The sequence below is a fragment of the Megascapheus bottae genome, chromosome 7 (assembly GCF_031878675.1).
Source record: "Megascapheus bottae isolate mThoBot1 chromosome 7, mThoBot2.hap1, whole genome shotgun sequence".
Classification (NCBI taxonomy): Eukaryota; Metazoa; Chordata; class Mammalia; order Rodentia; family Geomyidae; genus Megascapheus; species Megascapheus bottae.
Window position 1 is genome coordinate 64,737,336 of NC_143515.1, and position 21,508 is coordinate 64,758,843.

Genomic DNA, 21,508 nt, shown 5'->3' on the forward strand with positions numbered 1-21,508 from the left:
AGAAGAATCTGTGCTTAGCTTTTTGAGGAATCTCCAAACTGCTGTCCAGTGGTTATACTAGTTTACATTTTCACCAACAGTACAACAGGATTCCTTTTCCCCCACATCCTCACCAATGTTTGTTGTCGTTTGAATTCTTCATGTTGGCCAATCTAACTGGGATAAGATAGAAACTCAGAGTTGTGTTGATTTGCGTTTCCTTTATGGCCAGGGATAATGAGCATTTCCTCATACGTTTCTTTGCCATTCTTACCTCTTCTTCGGAGACATTTCTTCTTCACTCCTTTCCCACTTTAGTGAATGGCTTACTAACTTTGGGAGGAGTTGGTTTCTTGAGCTCCTTTATATATTTTGGATATTAGTCCTTTCTCAAATATATTGCTGGTAAAGATCTTCTCCCACTCTGTTGGCTACTTTCAAGGTCTGTCCTTTGCTGTGAAAAAAAAAAAATTATATTGATGTAGTCCCACTTGTCAAGTCTCTCTCCTACCTGCCGTGCCCTGGGACTCTTTTCAAAATTTTTTTCTCATCTCTAGAAGTTCTAATGTTTTTTCTCCCTCTTGCAGTATTAGGTATTAATACATAGTGACAAACAGGGATCCGCTTTTAGTTTTCTGCATATGGATGCCCAGTTTTCCTAACATCAATGACTGAAGAGACTATTTTTTTTTTTGCCAGTGCTGGGGCTTGAACTTAGGCTTTCTCAAGGCTACCATTCTACCACTTGAGCCACAGCACCATTTCTGTCTTTTTCTATGTCTGTGGTACTGAGGAATCAAACCTAGGTCTTCATGCGTGCCAGGCAATCACTCTACCAGTAGGCCAAACTCCTAACCCTGATGAAGCTATATTTTTTCTACCATATAGCTTGGCTCCCTTATCAAATATCAGATACCGGTAAGTATTTATTTCTATGTCTTCTAGCCTGTTTCATTGATCTTTGGGTTTATTTTTGTGCCAATAGCAAGCTGTTTTTGTTATTATAGCACTGTAATAGAGCTTAAGGTCTGGGAACGTGATAACGCCAGCATTTTTTCTTTTTTGGCCTAGACTTGCTTTGACTGTTTGAGATCTTTGTTGTTCTGTATGAATTTTTGAATTGTTTTCTCCGTCTTGGTGAAGAACTTCATTGGATTTTGATGGATAATGCATCAAACCTGTTATCATCTTGGCAGTATGACCATTTTCACAATATTTATTCTATCTATCCATGAGCATGGAAGGTCTATTTACTGATGCCCTGTTTGATTTCTTTCTTCAAATTTTTAGTTTTCACTGTGAAACTCTTTTTCTTTCTTGGTTAGGTTTATTCCAATGTTTTATATTTTTGACGCTATTGCCAATGGAGTTGTCTTCCTGATTTTCCTCTCTGCTTCTACATTGTTGATATACAGAAAGGCTACTGATTTTTGCAAGCTAATTTTGTATCCAGCTACTTCGCCAAAATTTTTGATCAGCTCTAGGAGCTTGGAGATGGAGTCTTTTGGATCCTATAAGATCATAAGATCTGCAATACGGATAATCTTTTTCCCCATGTGGTTCTTGTATTAGGCTCTGTTGGTGTGACTTATTATGCTTATTAATTTATATATGTTAAACCAGTCTCTGGAATAAACCCACTTGACCATAATGCATGATTTTCTTTATTAGTTGCCAAATTCTATTGGCTAATATTTTATTGAAGAGATTGCTCTATAGTTCTCTTTTTTTTTGTTGGATCCCTACCTGGTCTAGGGATATAGTGACTTCATAAAATGAGTTTGCAATTGATTCTTCTGCTGTAGCTCGTGGAAAAGTTTGAGGAGTACCAGAATTTAAAGCTCTTATAGAATTCAGCAGAGAATTCAGCAGACCTGGGTTTTTCCTTGTTAGAATACTCTTTATTCCTCAATCTCAGCTCATGTTATGGGCCTGTTTAAGTCGTTTACACCTTCTTGGTTCAGCTTAGGCAGTTTGTATGTGTCTAGGAATTTATTCATTTCTACTAGATTTCCCCTCTTATTTGACTCTAGATATTGAAAGTAGTTCTCATAATGTTTTGGATTTCTTGGATACTTGTAAAATTTCTTTCGGCATTTCTAATTTTGTTGATTTGAGTTTCCTGACTTCTTTCCTTTGTCACTTTATCTAGTCCATGTTATTCTTTTTTTATTTTTTCAAAGAATCAGCTTTTGTTTCACTGATTTTATGTGCAGTGTTTTTTAGTCTCTACTTCATTGACGACAGCCCTAATCTTTATTATCTCTGTCTAGTAGTTTTGGCTTTAGTTTGTTCCTGTTTTTCTAGAAGCTTTAGTTGCGTCACAAAAGTTATTTACTTGTGCTCTTTCTGTTTTCTTTATGTGTGTACTTATTCCTATGAATTTTCCTCTCAACACTGCTTTCTCTGTATCCTACAGGTTCTAATATAATATGTTTTACTGTTCATTGAATTGCAAAAAGTTTCCAATTTCCTTCTTTATTTCTTCAGTGACCTAGCTATATTTTAGTAGTATGTTGTTCAAGTTCTATGTACTTGAGTGTTTTCTATAGTATGTTTTGTTGTTGAGAACTAGTTTAGTTCCATTGTGATCAGATAGGACACAGGAGTTATCTTGATCCTTTTGTATTTGTTCAGACTTGTTTTGAGTCCTAAGATATGGTGAATTTTGGAAAATGTACCATGGGCCACTGAGAAGGGAATGTGAATTATTTGATTGTTGGGTAAAATACTCTGTAGATGTCTTTTAAGTCCATTTGGTTTATGATGTCATCTAGTTCAGAAGCTTCTTTGCCTTCTTGCAGGATGTATTCTATGAAAGATATTTTCCTATTCTTTCACTCAGAATTTGTGAGATGAGCTTCATGGAGACAACAAAAGGTCAAAGTGTGTTTTTGATCCAATCTGTAGCACCACATCTTTTGGTTGGGGAGGTGAGCCCGTTGATGTTTAATGTTACTATGGAGAACATGTCATGTTTCCTGCCATTGTTTTCCTGTAGGTACCTTTCTCTTCTTCTTGTGTTTACTAGTCTTCTAGTGATTTTTATTCAATGCTGTTTCCTTGACTTGGTTTTCTTCAAACTATTTGCTTCTCTTTAGTATCCTTTGTAGAGACGGTTTAGTATTCACGAATTTTTGTTGTTGTTGTGGAAAGTTTTAGTTTTGCTGTCACTTGTGAATATTAGCTTTGCTGGGTTTACTAGTTGGGATTGGCAATTGCCATTCAGAGCTTGAAATATGCCACTTCTAGCTCTCCTTGCATTCAGAATTTGTGTGGAGAAACCCACACAATCTTCTTTCCAATGTAATAAAATTCCCTCTTGATTTTTCTTTTTTTTTTCTTTTTTTGCCAGTCCTGAGCTTGAGCTCAGGGAGAGCTCTACCACTTGAGCATTAGCACCACTTCTGGCTTTTTTCTAAATATGTGGTACTGAGGAATTGAACCCAGGCCTTTGTGCATGCTAGGCAAGCACTCTACCACTAGGCCAAACTCCCAGCCCTCCCTTTTGATTTTTCTATGTTTAAAATTACTCCCTGTTTATCAAGTCCAAAGTGTTCACTGCAATATGTCTTGAGGCTTTTCTTCTTGGATCTCGTTTTCCAGTTCTGTTGCCTCTGTCAGGTGGGTGAGATTCTTTTTATTGAGATTGGGAAAGTGTTTATTGTTTTGTTAAATGGATTTTTCAATGACTTAGTTCTGAATTCTTCTCTCTCATTTATCCTAATTATGTGTAGATTTGTTTTGTTGTTGTTTTGTCTGAAGCTGCTGGGTTTTTTTTTTGTTTGTGTGTGTGTGTGTTTGTTTTTTGTTTTTTGTTTTTTGTTTTTTTTTTTTGCCAGTCCTGGGCTTGAGCTCAGGGCCTGAGCACTATCCTTGGACTTTCTCAAGGCTAGAGCTCTACCACTTGAGCCTCAGCACCACTTCCAGCTTTTTTTTTTTTTTTTTTTTTTGGCCCCCTTCTCTTTTTGGCCCCGCTCGCTCCGGTCCTGCTCGCTCCGGCCTCGCTGGCTCTGGCCCCGCTCGCTCCGGCCCCGCTCGCTCCGGCCACCACTCGGTTGGGCTCCGCTTGCTTGCTTTCGCTCTCTGTCGCTTGTTGCAGTCTCGTCTCTGCCACTTCCGGCTTGGTTGTGTATGTGGGATACCGAGGAATCGAACCCGGGTCTTTGTGCATGCTAGTCAAGCACTTTAACCGCTAGGCCAAACTCCCGGGCCCCAGCTTTTTTTTTTTTCTATGTACTTGGTAGGAAGGAATTGAACCGGGGTGCTCCTGCATGCCAGGCAAGCACTCTTACTACTAGGCCAAACTCCCGGCCAAGCTGCTGGTTCTTGAATGTCCCTTCCTTACATTCTGAGTGTTTTTTCCATGCCTTTTTGTTCTAATTCCTCTGCTTTATCCTCAACTCATGATATCCTGTTTTCTACTTCATTTATTTTGTTGCCTATGTTTCAACTGTGCTTTGCAATAGGGAGATAGAGTCTTTCATGTTTCTAAGTTCTTGTTGATGTTCTCAGGATTTTAATTTTGTCTTTCATTTAGGTGTGCAGTGTTGTATCTTCTCCATGTCTTCTTAGATGTCCTGCATTTTCCTGGTCATTCCTCCTTTTATTCTCGATTTGTTTGGGGCTCTTTCCTTTCATTTCATCAGCCAAGTCTCTCATCATTGCTTTGTTGTCTTGATTGCTCATGAATTTTGTGACCTTTCACTGTGATTTACACATCTGGGCTCAGGATTTGAAGAGGTCGTTAAGATTAGGTGTTAGTATCAGTGGTAATGGGCTGTGATTTTCTGGTTTTCCCATAGTTTCTGTGCAGTTGCTGTCCCCCAGTGGGGCATGGGCAGGCTTTAGGGTCCAGCTGAGTGCTATCTCTGGCCACACTGTGTCTGAGGGCATAGTAATCAGGCACACACAGCCTTTTGTGCCCAGTAGGTACAAACCATGGGGTTGTCGGCTGTTACTGCCATCCTGCACTAGAATGTTTGGGCAGGCTTCTGGGACAAGCTGGGCATAGATCCTCTGGTGCTGTGGGTAAGGGCATTATGTAAGATAAAGCACAGATGAGTTAACCAGAGACAGACCTTGGGTACACCCAATTTACTGGGGCTACTTTTTGAAGTTGTCTGGTCTGGGTTCAGCACTTGACATGGTAGGCATAGGCTTCTCACATGGGGGTGCATGGGCATTTGGGTCTGACTGGATGTAGATCCTCCTTCCCCCATGCTGCTGGAGACCAGAGGTGTCCTGCTTAAGGTCAGGCTTGGACAGAGTCCTCATGATGCATTCATGGATGGGCTAGGATGGACGCAGATCTCCAGGCACGAGCAGCGTCATGTGTAAGGATGCACATGTGGGCTTCTAGAGGCTTCATACTGTGTTCACTGCCTGGCATTACCAGTCTCACGGAGGTCTTTCCCAGGGTTAAGGTGCCCCTGTGTCTGCTGGTGGCCTTAGGGGCCTGTAAAGACTAGTCCTCCCATTAGGCCCCACTATGACCAATACCAAGGGTCAAAGCCCTACCTTTCACTCCACACTGGTGGCTGAGTTTGGAATCAGAACTCTGGCACTGGGGTCTTCTGGGACCTGCTTTCTGGTTCCAGTTAGTGTTGGCTTTGTAAATGTCTTCCGCTCAAGCTGACTGTCTGCTCAGGGTTGGTACTCTGGTTTGGAGCATTACCCGTCTGTCCCTCTCTGTATGGGTTCCTGATGGGGCCAGTACTTGTCCGATTGGCTAGAGGCATTAGCCACATTCTGTCCCAGGCTGGCAGGAATCCTCAGGCATGGTCTCTGAGTAGAGGCGCAAAGAAGGCGATGCAATTAGCCAGAGGCTGGATCCTCTCTTTCCTGATGTGGACTGCGACTGATGACATTTCTGAATACCAAGCACCAAACTTTGCCCCTTGTCCTGCACTCCCTCCAGTGCTAGTTCCTGACACAGTGAAGATGGTTGAACCCTCACTTTACTGGTACAGTCTCCGGGTTCTGAGCTCAGAATTTTGTCTCTTGTTCAACTTCCTCCTCCTCCTTCCTAGATCCCAGCTTGCTTCTGCGCCCTACCCCCTCACCCCCACTCCCCGGGGTTAAGTTCCTCCCCAGCCCTTCTTACTGGACACTTGGGGTGTTGAGTGGGTGACTCACAGTGTTGGGAATTTCCCTGGTCTCCCTCTTCGGATTTTGTAGCTTTGGTATTGCCAGGCAGGCTTCTCTAGGAGATCTGAGTTGAGCAAAGATTGCTATTGAACCCCAGGCTGTTCTGATCAGTAATCTGCACTGAGCTAAGGGCTGTTCAGTGTGGTGGACTTCCCAAAGCAGAGGTCTGCACTGAATATCATTTTGTAGGGCTCTTCACTGTACAGAGGGTCATTCAAGGCACAGTCCATACAGAGCTCAGGCTGCCAAGGGACCTGGCTGTGTGAACTGATTGGTGCTTTTGTTGTTGTTTCTCTTCCTGAGTTATAAGTTTTGATGTTTCTTGGTTGGCACGAGGGCTCTGACTGCTTGCCTTTCCCTGACACCCACTCTTAAGCTGGATTTCCAGGTTAACACTTTATATTTCTGATTAAGCAGAGAGAGCACTGGTAATGCCCTGTCTCTAGTCTGCCATCTTGGACATTTTTCTAGATTATTATATTGTAACCTGAATGGATTACACACACACACACACACACACACACACACACACGCACACACACACACCCTTCTTTACTATCTTTAGTTTTTCTCCAAAGAAGTAAAGTCCCTCTCAAAAGCACATAGTTTTATATGTGTATCTTAACTCACTATGGAATATAATAAGAAATAGGAAGAGATCTAAAACATTTTTTAGAAAAGATTATAAGGTAGTTACTTTTTGTTCTTAAACTCTATTACAGATGAATACTAGACTTCTATGTTCTTGTGAAACTCTAGTTATAGAGGTCTCTTCCCAACTTGAATAAAACATTACTGAATTAAACTTGAATAAAACATTCATGAATTAAATGTCTCCGGTTTTCATCCATAAATTTTCCTTAAACTTCTAGCAATAGTTTCTGCTTTTCTGTTACAATAAAGTAAGTACTCCTAAGAAAAGAGAAAAAAAGACATCTAGCACAAAATTGTTTTGGTAAATGGTTTCAGTCAGGGCTTTCAGAACCTGACAAAGGGCCCATCACATCTGAACCAAACAACTGCTGCCTGATGAGATGATGACGAGCTACAGTATAGGAAGAGCTACACCAAGGGTGACTTGCCCAAATACGATGGAAATGGGAGGTGGCTACAGAGCAGAAACAAGTCTTATAAGGCAGCATATCATCTCCTCCCCCCACCTCACTCTCTCTCCTTTTCCCTTTAGCACATGCAACTGAAGTGAAGCACACAAACTTTCCTAAGTGGGAAAGATTTTATTGAAAACAGACTGGAATACTTTTTTTAAGCATATTGCTTAAAGACAAACAATCTGACCAGGAGCCAGTGGCTCACGCTTAAGATTCAAAGCCAGCTCTGGCAGGACAATCCAGGATAAAACTCTTATCTCTCCAATTAACTGCCAGAAAGCCTGACTAAGATCTGTGGCTTAAGTGGTAGAGTACCAGTCTTAAGTGAAAAAGTAAGGGGCAATGCCCAGACCATGAGTTCAACTCCAAGTACCAGCACATAAAAAAAATTAAGATGTAGACCTGTGCTCTTCAAAGCTCTCATGGCTCAGGCAATGAGGTGTGTAGCCAAGACATCTGCCCATCTCAGATCCTGCATCCTATTACAGGACTTTCCTCCAAGGTTTCCAAGGAAAGCATCCTCTAACTCATTTCTTATTCTCCAATGATTATGCATGAATGTATTCTCAATGCAAATTGAATGGTCTCCTCATCTGTAAGTTTAGAAGTGATTATCTTTAAGCTATATTCCAGGCCCAGCCTTTCTGTGCTCTAATTCCAAGTTTTCATCAATCATCTCTGCTCCCCTAGGACCCTGATGTCATCAACACCGCTCTGCCCATAGAATATGGCCCACTTATGGAAGAGGAGGAGAAAGTGCCCATGAGGCCCAAAGACCCCGAGGGGATGCCTCCTCTCCTCGTGTCTCCCCAACAGGCAAAACAGGAGGAACGCCATCCAGCTGCCCCAGCTCCTCTATCCACTGCCTCCTCGGGAAAAGCTGTGAAGAAACCCACAGCTGCTGAGGTCTCTGCCCAAGTCCCCAGGGGGCTTCCTGTGGAGCGGGGACACGTGAACATGGCATTCTCCCAGTCCAACCCATCATCAGAGCTGCACAAGGTCCAGGGATCCAGAAATAAGCCAACCAGCTTGTGGAACCCAACATACGGTTCCTGGTTTACAGAGAAACCTGCCAAAAAGAACATTCCTCCAGCAAAGAAGGAGCCACACGAGAAGAGGAGCCTGGGCCACGAGGGAAGCTGTACTGTCCCAGCCAACGTGGCCACTGGCAGACTTCCAGGGGCCTCGCTGCTTCTGGAGCCATCTGCGCTGACTGCCAGCATGAAGGAGGTACCCCTGTTCAGGCTGCGCCACTTCCCCTGTGGAAATGTCAACTATGGCTACCAGCAGCAAGGCTTGCCTTTAGAGGCCACCGCTGCGCCTGGAACTAGTCATTATGAGGATACCGTTTTGAAAACCAAGAGCAATGTAAACCAGCCTGGGCCCTGAGCCAATCAGACACTCACTTTTCCAGCCCTTCTCCCTTGGGGAGAGGGATATAAAGTCACCACCATAAACCAGAGACTAAATGTCACTTTCATTTTTGTGCCAACCTGTTTTGAAGTGCCACATTTAAAAAAAAATGTTGTATTTTCGCAATGCTTTAAAAAAAAAAGGTTTTGAGCATGGGTTCATCTTATTGTTTCAAAAGAAAAAAAAATCCCATAAAGATGAGTGATTTTAAAAAAAAAATCCCAAGGCCCAGATGGATTGCATAAGGTCTTTATGCATGGATGTTGTGTACCCTCTTATGCTTCTCTCTTATTGTGTGTACCCTGCTTCAGTGTAGTCAGAACTAGCTGCTGTATGTCTCACAGTGTCTCACAGTGGGAGGCCTAGATGTTGTCCTTGCCTTGTTGATGTGGACATGAATCATTCTGAAGGGTGAGGGGACAGAAATAAAGCAATTAATTGCAACGATTCAACATGGACAAAGATCTTCTTTACTCAGAGGAGAAAAAGCATAGACAAGGTACTGAGCCATCCCTTTAAATGATGGTTAAATGCTTTAATTGTTCTGACTCATCACCAGTTGTAAAACAAACAAACAAAAAGTTGTAAGTAGTTCCATAGTACAGAGAAAAAAGTGTATATACTCATGTAAATCAAATACCTACATCCTAAGTGCTTTGAGAATGATAAGATACCAGTTGAGGTTCAGAGATACAGGCACCCTATTGATGGATATACCTCATGCCTTAAGAAAATCATTGTACTAAAAGCTTTTTTAAAAAAATGAGTGTGAGGTTTCCTACTGGATTTAAAATTCAAGATTTAAATTGCTTACTTTCAAACGTTCCGCTAGTTCAAATCTGATCACTGAAAAGCAAAAGTTGTCAGCAGCAGTGATACATGGAAGCATAGAAACATATCTATTTGCGAACACATGTGTTCATACAGCAGAGGCCCTCAAACAGCTTCCATCAAAAAGCCCACCAAACTGAAACCCTTCCTGAAACCTGATCTGCTGGGCCACTGGAGGAACTGGCCCTGCAGTAATTCTAGATCCTTTTCTTTTTGTTCCCCTGAATTCTTTCCCCTTTAAGGATGTGTTGACATACTCCGAATTTGTATAGCTATCCGATGCAGACGAGAAGTTTTCCATCGAGGTGACAATGAGGAATGGAATGGGGTGGTGGAGAATTGGGGTTGACACTGACCATGTTCATAGTCATTTGCAAACTGATTTCCACAGATGAAATTGAGTTCAATGAAACAGAATTGGGAACCCAGTAAATTTTACACACGTGTTTATGCAACAAGATCTTTATCTTTCTCTAGTCTCATGTCTAGTTTGTTCCTGGTATCTGGTTATGCGAAAGAATCTATTCAGGAGAAGAGCATTTTATTGTTGTTACTTGCTAAGTAGCCACCATTCCCAAGAAAACAACTGTGTGGATGTGCACATGTACCTTTCATCTTCTCATCTTCCCTTTATCCACATCCACCATGTCACTTTGGCATAGGAGAGCCCAGCACCAGACAATTGCTGACTTCCCTGTAGGCAGTTCCCTGGTTCTGAGCATCTGACTGAGTACTAGTACTCCAGGGACTGCTTTTCCTTAACTGCCAGAAATATGTTTATCAGCTGGTGCATGAAGCTGAAACAATGAGTCCCTCACTGCATTAGCCAAGTTTTGGTTCACACTGAACTCAGTTCAAGTTTTGATGTCACAGAAACCATGCCATCACATAAGTAATGTTCCAGTTCACAGATCACTCAAAGAGGTTCTAGAAGCTTAGTTGGAGACCGGCTCCCAAAGGATGATCGTGTCAGAGGCACTGAAACAATTCCATTTTTTTATACTGGTAACAGTAGTAAACAATTTAGCAGGCAGCATGCCAGATGTTTAATAGCCAACTCCATGTTGTTATTAATGGGAGAGGGATCTTACTACTTTCTACTCTAAACACTACAAATTCAGGTTGTGCCTTACTACCACTAAGATAAGTCTGTTTCTTTTCACTAATTGACTTTACTGGTATCACGTTCATGTAAATGGTAGTCAAATATCAAAAGCCTGTGTACATGAATAAGTAAATAAACAACTCCACATGAGCTGTGATGGCCACAGGATGTTTCATTGATGTGGGTGTAACCTCAAGACAGCAGCTAGGGATTCTCTAGACCACTGTCCACAGAATATTGCTCCAGCCATATGGCAACTTTGGACTCACAGAAATTCATTAAGGATGGTAGCAATCCACCTGGAAGGTGACCAGGTACAAGGAACGTCTGCAGAAGCCATGTTAATTAAACCGTAAGATAATATAATCATATTTATAAAAGAACCACCAACAGGTCACACCAATTCTACTGGGAAACTTTAGCAGAAATGAACAGTTTGGTAATTTTTGACACCTCAAGATTGTAGCTAAAAGAACAGAAATGTATCATTTTTAAAGAGTGTCTTCTACATCGTGATTGAAAGATTGAATTCTCTTCCACAAGTAGTGTCTGGAGTCCTCTGAGTCATCCAACTGGCTGGTCCCTCCACACCCATGAGGAAGACAGCAAGTTCCCTTCCTTACCAACCTTCACACACTGTATGAAGACGCAGTGCCCCTCTCCACCTCTCAAATGGGAGGGGTGCACCAGTGCCTATAAGGCCTGTCCTCCCACACAGCAGAAAAAGATATTCTACCACACTTGGAACCAAACTTTGAGCGTCAAAAATTAGCACTGTAAAAAGGAAGCTATTTCACAATTCACATAATTCTTTAAAAAAATAACCATCTCCATGGAATACTTGATAAACCCTAAGGTTGTAAAATATTATGTAACTGCAATTTAAACTTTATTCTTTAAAGTGTAGGACTTTTATACCCAAATTCATCAGGTGCACCGCTAGGCAGTCTCATGACTGGGCTATTTTAATAGACTTTTCTCTAGTAATAGAGCAGGATTCAAATCCCTATGAGCTTCAAAGACCTAAAACAAGATGCATATGAATTCAGACTACTCTAAATAATAGGCTTCCTATGACAAGATCCATAAAATTGTATGAAGTGTGTTGTCAATCTGTCTTTAGCTAATGATTTTCTAAATGAGTCCCTAAAGAACCCACAATTTGACTGTTAATTTCACAGCAGCAGATGGTCTCTCTTGTTGTGTGAACACACAATACCACACCAGCATTCCTGAATTCCTCAACATGATGTCCTGAAATCAAAAAGACGACTAGGAACAGAGACAGTTATGATCTTATTTCCATTTGGTATCCTGAGCAGGTGTATTTAATTTTTAGTACATTCCTCAAGTCCAAAATCTTTTAGCTACAACTTCGGAGTCTGAAACAGTTGATAAGTTCAATAGGAATACATACAATTACTGGGGAGAAGCAGTTCCGTGAACTAAAACAGTATTGTCTGTGCTGTAACATATTAAATGCTACTCTTACATATGATATGGGCACTTGCCAGTCAAACCTCAGACAATAGCCAGGCGAGGTGGCTCATGCCTGTAATCCTAGCTACTCAGGAGGTTGAGATCTGAGGATCACAGTTCAAAGCCAGCTGGTGCACTAAAGAATGTGAGACTCTTATCTCCAATTAATCACCAGAAAATGGGAAGTGGGGCTGTGGCTCAAGGGGTAGGGTGGTAGCCTTGAACTGAAGAGCTCAGGGACAATGCCCAGGCCCAGAGTTCAAGCCCCATGACATCCCCCCGCCCCACAAAAAAAAAAAAAACCCTCAGAAAACTGCAAGAGCCACAGGTGTGGGTTTTCCCACACCTACTTCCTAGAGCCCCACACTCCCTCCATCAGTCTATGAAAGCCTACTCCCTCCCTGTAGGCAATCATTTACAAGCATCTTTCTCTCCACCACTAAATGCTGCTCTGTCAGTTAAAAGATAATCCCATTGAACTAACTCATACTAAACCTTCGCAATTAGGATATCAACTCTCCCTACTGAATTTGCATTGTAAAAGAGGTTATTTGCCAAATATAGATGAATATCATATTCATAAAATTCCAGCCAGGCACCAGTGGCTCACACCAATAATCCTAGCTACTCAGGAAGCTGAGATCGGAGGATCATTGTTCAAAACCAGCCCGGGCAGAAAAGTCCCTGTGGGACTCTTACCTCTAATTAATCGCTCAAAAACCAGAAATGCTGCTATGGCTCAAGTGCTAGAATGCTAGCCTTGAGCACAAAGAGGCTTAGGGACTGGTTCAAAGACAGCTGGGGCACAAAAGTCTGTGAGACTCATCTCCAATTAACCACCAGAAACCAGAAGTGGCTCTGTGGCTCAGGTGGTAGAGTACTAGCCTTGAGCTAAAGAGCCCAGGGGCAGTGCCCAGGCCCAGAGTTCAAGCCCGACAACCAACAAAAAATAAATAAATAAAATTCCAAATGATGATATCTTCCAAGATGGTTTAGCACTCACAACTGCTTGAGAAATAGTAAACAGGATAATAAGCAGGACTTAAGAGATTAGTCCCTAAACTGCAATCACCTCCCACTGTAACTCAGTCAAGTCATAGCAAATTTTCTCACTGAAAAAATGAATTTGATCTGAAAGCACTCTCTTAATTTTGAAATATGTAATTCTAGAAGGCTTCACCTGTGCCAGGTGAACCTTAACATTTACCCCCTAATCACCGGTATAACGTAAGATGGAAAAGCCCAGAAAGAGCCAGGTGCTGGGCTTATACCAGATGCATAAATTCTGGCATTCTTCAACAAGTGCGCCCAGGTGCCTGTTGAAGAGTCTTCTCTCCCAAATACCATATTATTAGAAAGAATCTCTGGCCAGGAGCAGTGGCTCAGGCCTGTAATCCTAGCTACTCAGGAGACTGAGATCTGAGGATCAAGGTTCAAAGCCAGCCCGGCCACAAAAGAACCTGAGACTCTTATCTCCAATTAACCTCTAGAAAATGGGAGTGGGGCTTGACCCAAGGGGTAGGGCAGTGGCCTTGATCTGAAGAGCTCAGGGACAACGCCCAGACTAAGTTCAAGCCCCATGACCCACCAAAGAGGGAGGAGGGGGAGGGGAGAGAATCTCTGCAAGTTCACAGAGAATCACTGCCACCGGGTGCCATTCAAAATTTTAAAAAAGAAAAGTCCCAAATAACACAACTTTACGGTAAATCTGGAAGTGGGGAATCTGAAAGAATAACCATTTCAAATATGTCACCAAGATGTGATTGTGAAAACCCATGAAAAACTTCCTACATCATGAAACAACAGATGTTTAAACATTTCAATCTTTTTTGCATTATTCACAAAGCAATATTTACACAGTATTTCAAAGTTCTCAAAAGAAATGCCTTTACAGACAGGGGAAATGGACCATTCTCATGTATGCATCTGTGAGCAGTAGTGATGGGGAAGAAACCAAAATAGGAGTGCCACTGGCTTTTCCTTTGTCACACATCAAGGCATATGGAGTGTGTCTGTAGACTCTCAGGCTATTTATTCTCTAATGTTGTTCCCTTCAAGGAATAGAAAAAAACACTTGGGAAATATTAGAATATTGTAAGTGATATGCAGCATATATTAGTATTCTTACTAGAAACCAATTTTTATTAGAAAAAAATTTAAAGGTGAATAGAAGCTTTCACATTTCTCTGTTGCTTAATAGCGCTCTGTATTGTCTACAAGATAAAAAATCTACTTCCCTGACATCAAGAAAGACTTGTTCAGCTCTTAAAGTCTAATTGGGGACATTTTTTTCCCAAAAGATATTAGTGACACCCATACTTCATAACATAATCCATCAGGGCAGCCAAAGCCATTAACACTGTTAACTGAGTTTCAGATGATCTCAGAAACCAAATGAGAAGAAAAAAAATAGGGGGAGGTGACAGAAAGAATGGGCTTGAAGCTGGACATGAAATTTGAACAGGATTCATTTCCAGGTCAGTCTGATTTGATTTGTTATGTGAAACATAATTAGTTCATCAGTGAGGTCGTTCAACTTTGAAGAAAGCTGTGAAGAACCCTATTAGAGTGGACTGGAAGGGTTTAACCTTGACATGGGTCAAGGACAACACAGCATTGGGTATTCACACCTGTCACATTTCAGAAATGCCTACAGTTCCAAGTTAACACAGAGAAGGTAGGTAGAATTCTGGATTGTATTTAGCTAGTTGAAACAAGCCTGGCCAAACAGCCAGCTCTAAGACTAAATTCTTCTTGACAAAGAAATCTATAGAGGTATATGTGAGTGCAGTTATCCCTATAGCAACAGACTCATGTATCTCTAGGTTCATTTAGTAGTTTAGAGCTGAACTTATACCTGATTTATGAGCATTTTTTATGCCAGTCCTGGGCTTGAGCTCAGGGCCTGAGCACTGTCCTTGGACTTTCTCAAGGCTAGAGCTCTACCACTTGAGCCTCAACACTACTTCCGGCTTTTTTCTATGTATGTGGTACCGAGGAATTGAATCCAGGTCTTCATGCATGCTAGGCAAGCACTCAACCAATAGACCAAACTCCTGGCCCTTATGAGCATTTTTTTAAAGGCACTAGTTGTCATTAAGAACAGGTTACATGTTATGCTAAGAGCCTCAATAAAACACTAAAAATCTCAGAGAAAGCTGGAAGTGGTGCTGTGGCTCAAGTGGTAGAGCGCTCATCTTGAGCACAGAGAGCCATCACCTAAAATTTTCCCCTCTCCCCATTGCCTTGAAATATGCAAACAAAACTTCTTAATAGAAATTAAATGACTCTATTTTATCTAAATTCAAAGTTTCATGTTTCACTCTGTATAAAATGTCCAACCTGGCCGGTCACCAGTGGCTCACACATATAATCCTAGCTACTGAGGAGGCTGAGATCTGAGGATCGCTGTTCAAAGCCAAGCCAGGAACGAAAGCCTATGAGACTCATTTCCAATTAACCACCAGAAAACTGAAAGTGTTGCTGTGGCTCAAAGTGGTAGAGTACCAGTCTTGAGCTAAACTACTCAGGGACAGAACCCAGGCCCAGACCCACGACCAGAAAAAAAAAAATCTAACTTGTATAAACTAGATAATCGTATAGAACTGTAGAAATTCATCATTAAGTGGCTGTCCATCAAAATGTCACAGGCACATGGCTAAAAGGCACTATTTTACTTATTGAATAAAGTTCATGACACTACTTTAAGATGCTTCATAGGATGAAATAAATCTAAGGATTTCTATGAAATAAGGACACTCAGAGCACCTGGCTCCTGACTCACTGGGGAAAAAAAAGAGAGAGAGAAAGAGACAGGGTAAATGACACACTGCTATTACAAAACCAAACAGCTTCCCTTTTATTAATGTTCAAGGAGTGAACTTTCAGTGGCATTTAATAAGTGAAATACAAATGGAAACACTAATTTGTCTGGAGAGTCTATGTAAACATACACATGACATGAATTTAGTCATCCTAATCTAAATATTAAGAGAACAATTGTTTTGTTTTTGTTTTTAACCTCCCAAACCCCATTCAGCATTGGCGTCACTATTTCTAACTTACACTGTTTTATATTTAATGGGCAGAATTATGGGCACCCAAGTTCAGTCTACTCATGGATTTTATATTAAGGTATAAATAGAGTCTTAAAGAAATAATCTATATAATAAAATAAGTTTACTTTGACTCACAGCACAGTCATTTTCTTCAATCAATAAAAATATTCCTTGGTTATAAAGCAGCCTTATTTTGCAAGTGTATTTCAGGAAATAAGTCTAGCAGTATTTGAAATACCATACTTTAAAAAAAAGGCAACAAAGTGACAGAATTTTGATTTAAAACTGTATATTGCAAAATAGTTCAGCCTATTATATTTCTAAGCACACAGCAAGCTCCATTCTGAAGAATACTTTTAATCTTATAAAGCAAACTGTTCCAATATTTCAGTGGTAGATTTAGGTCTAAATATTTGCAATAAAAGATAAATCTCTACACATATAGGACAGAAGGTTCGATATACATCAATGAGACAAGGTTACATCACTCTGTTATGAAGCTTAGCTCGTTAACATGTGCTCAGGAAGAGAAATGAAAATACAACCATGTTCAGTAGGTTAATAACCCCCAAACTCTCCCAATACTAGAAACAGAAAACAGCAAACACACCAGATTCACAAGTAATGAGACAAACATTTCAAAAAATATGGACATGTACACAAATAACCAAATACAAAATATTTTTTATATTTCCAAAAGGATGAAAGTGCATCATACATGTATCTATTTTATTTATGTACTTTTAATTTTTTTTTTGGTGATACTAGGGTTCGAACCCAAGGCTCTGCACTTGCTGGGCCAAGCTTCTTGTTGGTTGACGTGGGGTCTTATCAACTTTTTGCCCAAACAAGCCTCAAACCACTATCCTCTCAATCTCAGCCTTCCAAGCAGCTAGAACCCAAGCATGAGAACTGTACCAGTATCATCATGTTTTAAAAAATGCTGTTTGTGGGCTAGGAGTTTAGCCTAGTGGTAGAGTACTTGCCTAGCATTCACGAAGACCAGGGTTCAATTCCTCTGTGGGAAGTGGTGCTGTGGCTCAGGTGGTAGAGCTCTAGCCTTGAAAAGGCCCAAGGACAGTGCTCAGGCACTGAGTCCAAGCCCCAGGACTGACAAAAAAAAAAAAAAGTGCTGTTTGTGTGTTATACATCAATCCAGTAACAAAATAAAATAAGTATATGCAAAAAGAATCTGACTTGAATTCCTAACTCTTACTATTGGTGGTTTGCAATTCATATAGAGGAGGCCATTGAGCAACAATGATAGGATGACAGGATCACACACCACACAGAGGAAGAGTCTGGGCCACATCAGGACAGCCCCCTCCCCCATTCAGTCTTAGTTCTGTTAACCAACTAGTTTAGTTGGCTATTTGGCATTTAGGTGAGAAGTGCAGCCAGATAGTTCACCTCCCAAGTCTAACACAGATTTCCAAGCTTTGCAGTGACTTGACCTAAAAAACAACAACAAAAACTCCTGTCATCAAGCCACCACTCCCTTAAGATGCTTCTTACAAACAAAGCAGAGAGAGAAAGAAAAATTCGAAAAGCACGTGACAGGAAAAGGGCATCCGGACATCTTTTCACAATCACAGCAGTGGGAGGGAGGGACCCTGGCGTGATGTGCATAGACGACGGGCAAAGAGAAGGCAGCCCACCCACTAGTGGCCTCTTCTCTTTTTGAAAACAACAACAACAACAAAATGTATCCCAGAATTTTCCTGGGAACATAAAGCTTTTTTAAAGCTTTTCTAATTTTTTTAAAGTGCTTTTTTTTCTTTCTTTCTTCTGAAATTGTGTTTAAAAGAATCATGATTTCCGAAGTTCCTATTTGTGACCTACTGACCCTTTCTTAATGATAACAATTTTTTTTAAGGAAAGTAATTATACTACATTTATCCAATGTTTAAACGATGGCTAGTTCAAGCTAAATAAAGCAGCCATGAGCCATGGATTCTATCTTATACTATACATATTATGTATATGCATATATATGAGCATATGTGTGTATGTATTTATGTATGTGCATGCACGTATGCATGTGCATATATATGTATATATGAGCATGTGTGTGAATGTGTGTGTATGTGCATATATATGCATACATGAGCATGTGTGTATGTGTGTATGTGCATGCGTGTGTGCATGTATGAACATATGTGTGTATGTGTGCGTGCATGCATGCGTGCGTGCGCATATGTGTATATATGAGCATGTGTGTATGTGTGTGCATGTGCATATAAATGCATATGTGAGCATATGTGTGCATGCATGTATGCATGTGCATGTGTGTGTGTGTGTGTGTGCATGCATGTGCTCACTGCACACTTGAGGAATCCGAGTCAGCAGGTCTCCTCCACGAGCTTTGCCCCGCTGATGCCCCGGTAGGTCACTCTGCTTGGCCTCACTAGCACGCCGTGGTTTGGTTTGCAGGTGAAATAGCGCCTGTCGCCCACGGCGCCGTCGTTCTTCCCCCGGGCACTCCGGAGCTCGAGTCCCAGCCAGACGCCGGCGGCGAAGTCGGCGGGGCCCACGTAGCGCACGGTGGCCATCTCGCGGGAGCTGGTGAGCAGCACCTGCGCGCCCTCCCGCAGCCGCGCGCCGGGCCTGGCGCCGCCCTCCAGCCCGCCGGCCGAGCCGCTCCAGCTGCGGCGCAGGGCCGCCCTCGACCTGCGGGCACAAAGCAACGACACGCCCTGAGGACCCGGCCGGGCCAGCGCCGCGCCCGCGCCCGGCGCTCCGCCTCCTCCCCGCCCCGTCCGCCCGCCCCGGCCGGGCGCACCACACGCGCGCAAACCCACGAGGAGGACGACTGTCAGTACTGTGAGAGAGGAACCGGCGCTTCCACGAGGGTGACGCTATCTCTGCTTTCATTCAAAAATACTTCACAGGAAAACAAACCGGCTAGAAAAGAAGTTCAGTCGACATCCTGGGGAAATACGGACGGACGGACGCAGCCCGGGCTCCTCCCTGCCGCTGCGCCCGGGCGCGGTCCCTCTCCTCCCCTCCAGACGACTCTGCGCTCCGCCGCCCCTGCCCGGGGCGCCCGCCACGGCTAACTGACCCTGACCGTCACCCAGCGGCCCCCGAGCTCATCCAGAACCACGGGTGCTACCTAGACTCTTCCACCAGGTCCCAAAGTACCTCTCCTCCAAAACCAGAGCCCTCCACGCCACCCTTCCCCACCGCAGACACAGCACAGAACCTGTCACCCCGGCCTGGCGCCCTGGCTCACCTAGCTACGCAGGAGGCTGAGCTCTGAACCAGCCCGGGGAACAAAAGCCCAGGAGACTCCATCTCCAATTAACCCCCAGAAAACCAGAAGTGGGGCTGTGGTTCAAGTGGTAGAAGGCTCGCCTTGAGCTGAAGAGCTCAGGGACAGCACCCAGGCCCAGAGTTCAAGCCCCACACAACCGACAAAAAATAAAATAAAATCTGCATGTTTACCCTATGTCAAGCACACATGCGTGTATCCACACATGCACACGCAGAAACACGAGATAGAGGAAGAGGAAGAAAGATTCGTGTTTTAAGGTCTGGAATCCCTCAGTGGACAAACAAATCAAGAAAACGTATCCACACACACACACACACACACACACATACATATGTATATATGGATATATATATTACACCATTTATAAGGAAATGGAAAGAGTTGGAAAACATTAAGTAAACCAGACCCAAAGAAACACAGGCTCCATGGTTTCCCTCATTTGTAATAACTAGAATGTGCCTGTAAATCCACAAGAAAACACACTGGATGGTAAAAGAAAAGAAATACAGTGGGGCATGATAAATCATAAAGGTCTCTACACATTCACACAGTGAGAGCAGAGGAGGATATTTATAGGAATAAATCACAAGGGCTCCATAGCTAGTGCATATAATCATATAAAATAATATTTTTCTGAGAAACGAAAACAAGAGGGTTTTATTGTTGTTGCTATTGTTTTGTTGTTCGAGGGGGTAAGGGGGAGCACAGAAAAAGTGGGTGATGAAGGGTGAACAATACAGCAGTGGTACTCACTAGACATCATGTGGAATATGAACCACACAACTTGTGGGCAGCAAAAAAAACAACTAGGGGTGACGTAGTTCAAAAAGAAATGAACCCATTACCTTATGTTACTGTAATCCCTCTGTACAACACCTCTCCAATAACAATAAAATATATATATTTTATAAAAAGGTTTGGCATCTTTATTATTTAGATTTTTACCTATGATGATGATATAAAAATGTTTCCATATCAGATTAGTATTATAAAATACAAAAATTACTATTAAAGATTATGAGATTATGTTCATGATATCAAGTCAAAAAGTGTTCTTAAGGACATACAGAACATGATTCCTCTAGCTCAGAAAATTCGCATATATCTGTTAATCAAAAAAAGCATAAACCAAGTGTAAACCAAAATATTACTAGCAATAATCTCATCCAGGTGACAAAGTTATAGGTGAACTTTATCACATTTGATTTTTTTAACCCTTTTTTTTTTGCCAGCCCTGGGGCTTGAACTCAGGGCCTGAAAACTGTCCTTGGACTTTCTCAAGGCTAGAGCTCTACCACTTGAGCCACAGCACCACTTCTGCTTTTTCTATGTATGTGGTAACCAAGGAATCGAACCAGGGTCTTCGTGCATGGTAGGCAAACACTCTACCACTAGGCCAAACTCCCAGGCCCTAATTTTTCAAATATTGCATAATCAGCCTTCAAAAACTAAGAAAAAAAAAACTTCATTAGAAAAAAAAAAAAGAAACCAGCCAGGTACAGTGGCTCATTCCTGTAATTCTAGCTACTCAGGAAGCTCAGATTTGAGGATCAAGGTTCAAAGCCAGCCCGGGCACAAAAGGACCTGAGACTCTTATCTCCAATTAACCTCTAGAAAATGGGAAGTGGGGCTTGGCTCAAGGGTAGCCTTGAGCTGAAGGGCTCAGGGACAACTCCCAGGCCCAGGAGTAGGGCGGCAGCCTTGCGCTGAAGAGCTCAGGGACAGCACCAGGCCTTGTTCAAGTCCCATGACCCACAAAAAAAAAAAAAAAAAAAGGAAAGAAAGAAAGGAACCATTAAGTGAATTCAATATCTAAATCAAAACCCATGATATAGGTAAACTGCACAATGTATTAAATGATTGTGATTTTAACTGAAGTATTTCAAAGCCCAGCAAACTGTGCAGCTTAGTTTGAGAATTCCATTTAGTCACCCTGCGACACTTACTGGCCACCTACAAAATGGGAGATGTAGGATTCATCCTGGAAATATGTATATAACCATCAGCATAGAGTTAAAAGCTATAATAACGACAATATAAAGTGAAGAGTATGCAGAAAAGGAGAATGAAATCTCCTCCCTCTAAGGCCTTAGGGAAGGCACTTCAG

General features: G+C 42.1%; 2 protein-coding genes across 7 annotated transcripts in view; one reads left to right on the forward strand and one right to left on the reverse strand.

Moving 5' to 3' along the window:
• Positions 1–10,696, forward strand: part of LOC150060927 (ALK tyrosine kinase receptor) — a 35,801-nt gene extending 25,105 nt beyond the window's left edge. Inside the window, exon 13 of the mRNA XM_090337221.1 lies at positions 7,929–10,696. Within this exon, the coding sequence (XP_090193347.1) occupies positions 7,929–8,627 (699 nt within the window). The 3' untranslated portion in view covers positions 8,628–10,696. The remainder of the gene's footprint in view (positions 1–7,928) is intronic.
• Positions 10,697–18,237: 7,541 nt separating this feature from the next.
• Positions 18,238–21,508, reverse strand: part of Clip4 (CAP-Gly domain containing linker protein family member 4) — a 68,403-nt gene continuing 65,132 nt past the window's right edge. For all 6 annotated transcript variants that reach the window (XM_090337223.1, XM_090337228.1, XM_090337227.1 and 3 more), the window contains one exon: positions 18,238–18,794. In XM_090337223.1, coding sequence (XP_090193349.1) covers positions 18,467–18,794 — 328 coding nt within the window. In that variant the 3' untranslated portion in view covers positions 18,238–18,466. The remainder of the gene's footprint in view (positions 18,795–21,508) is intronic.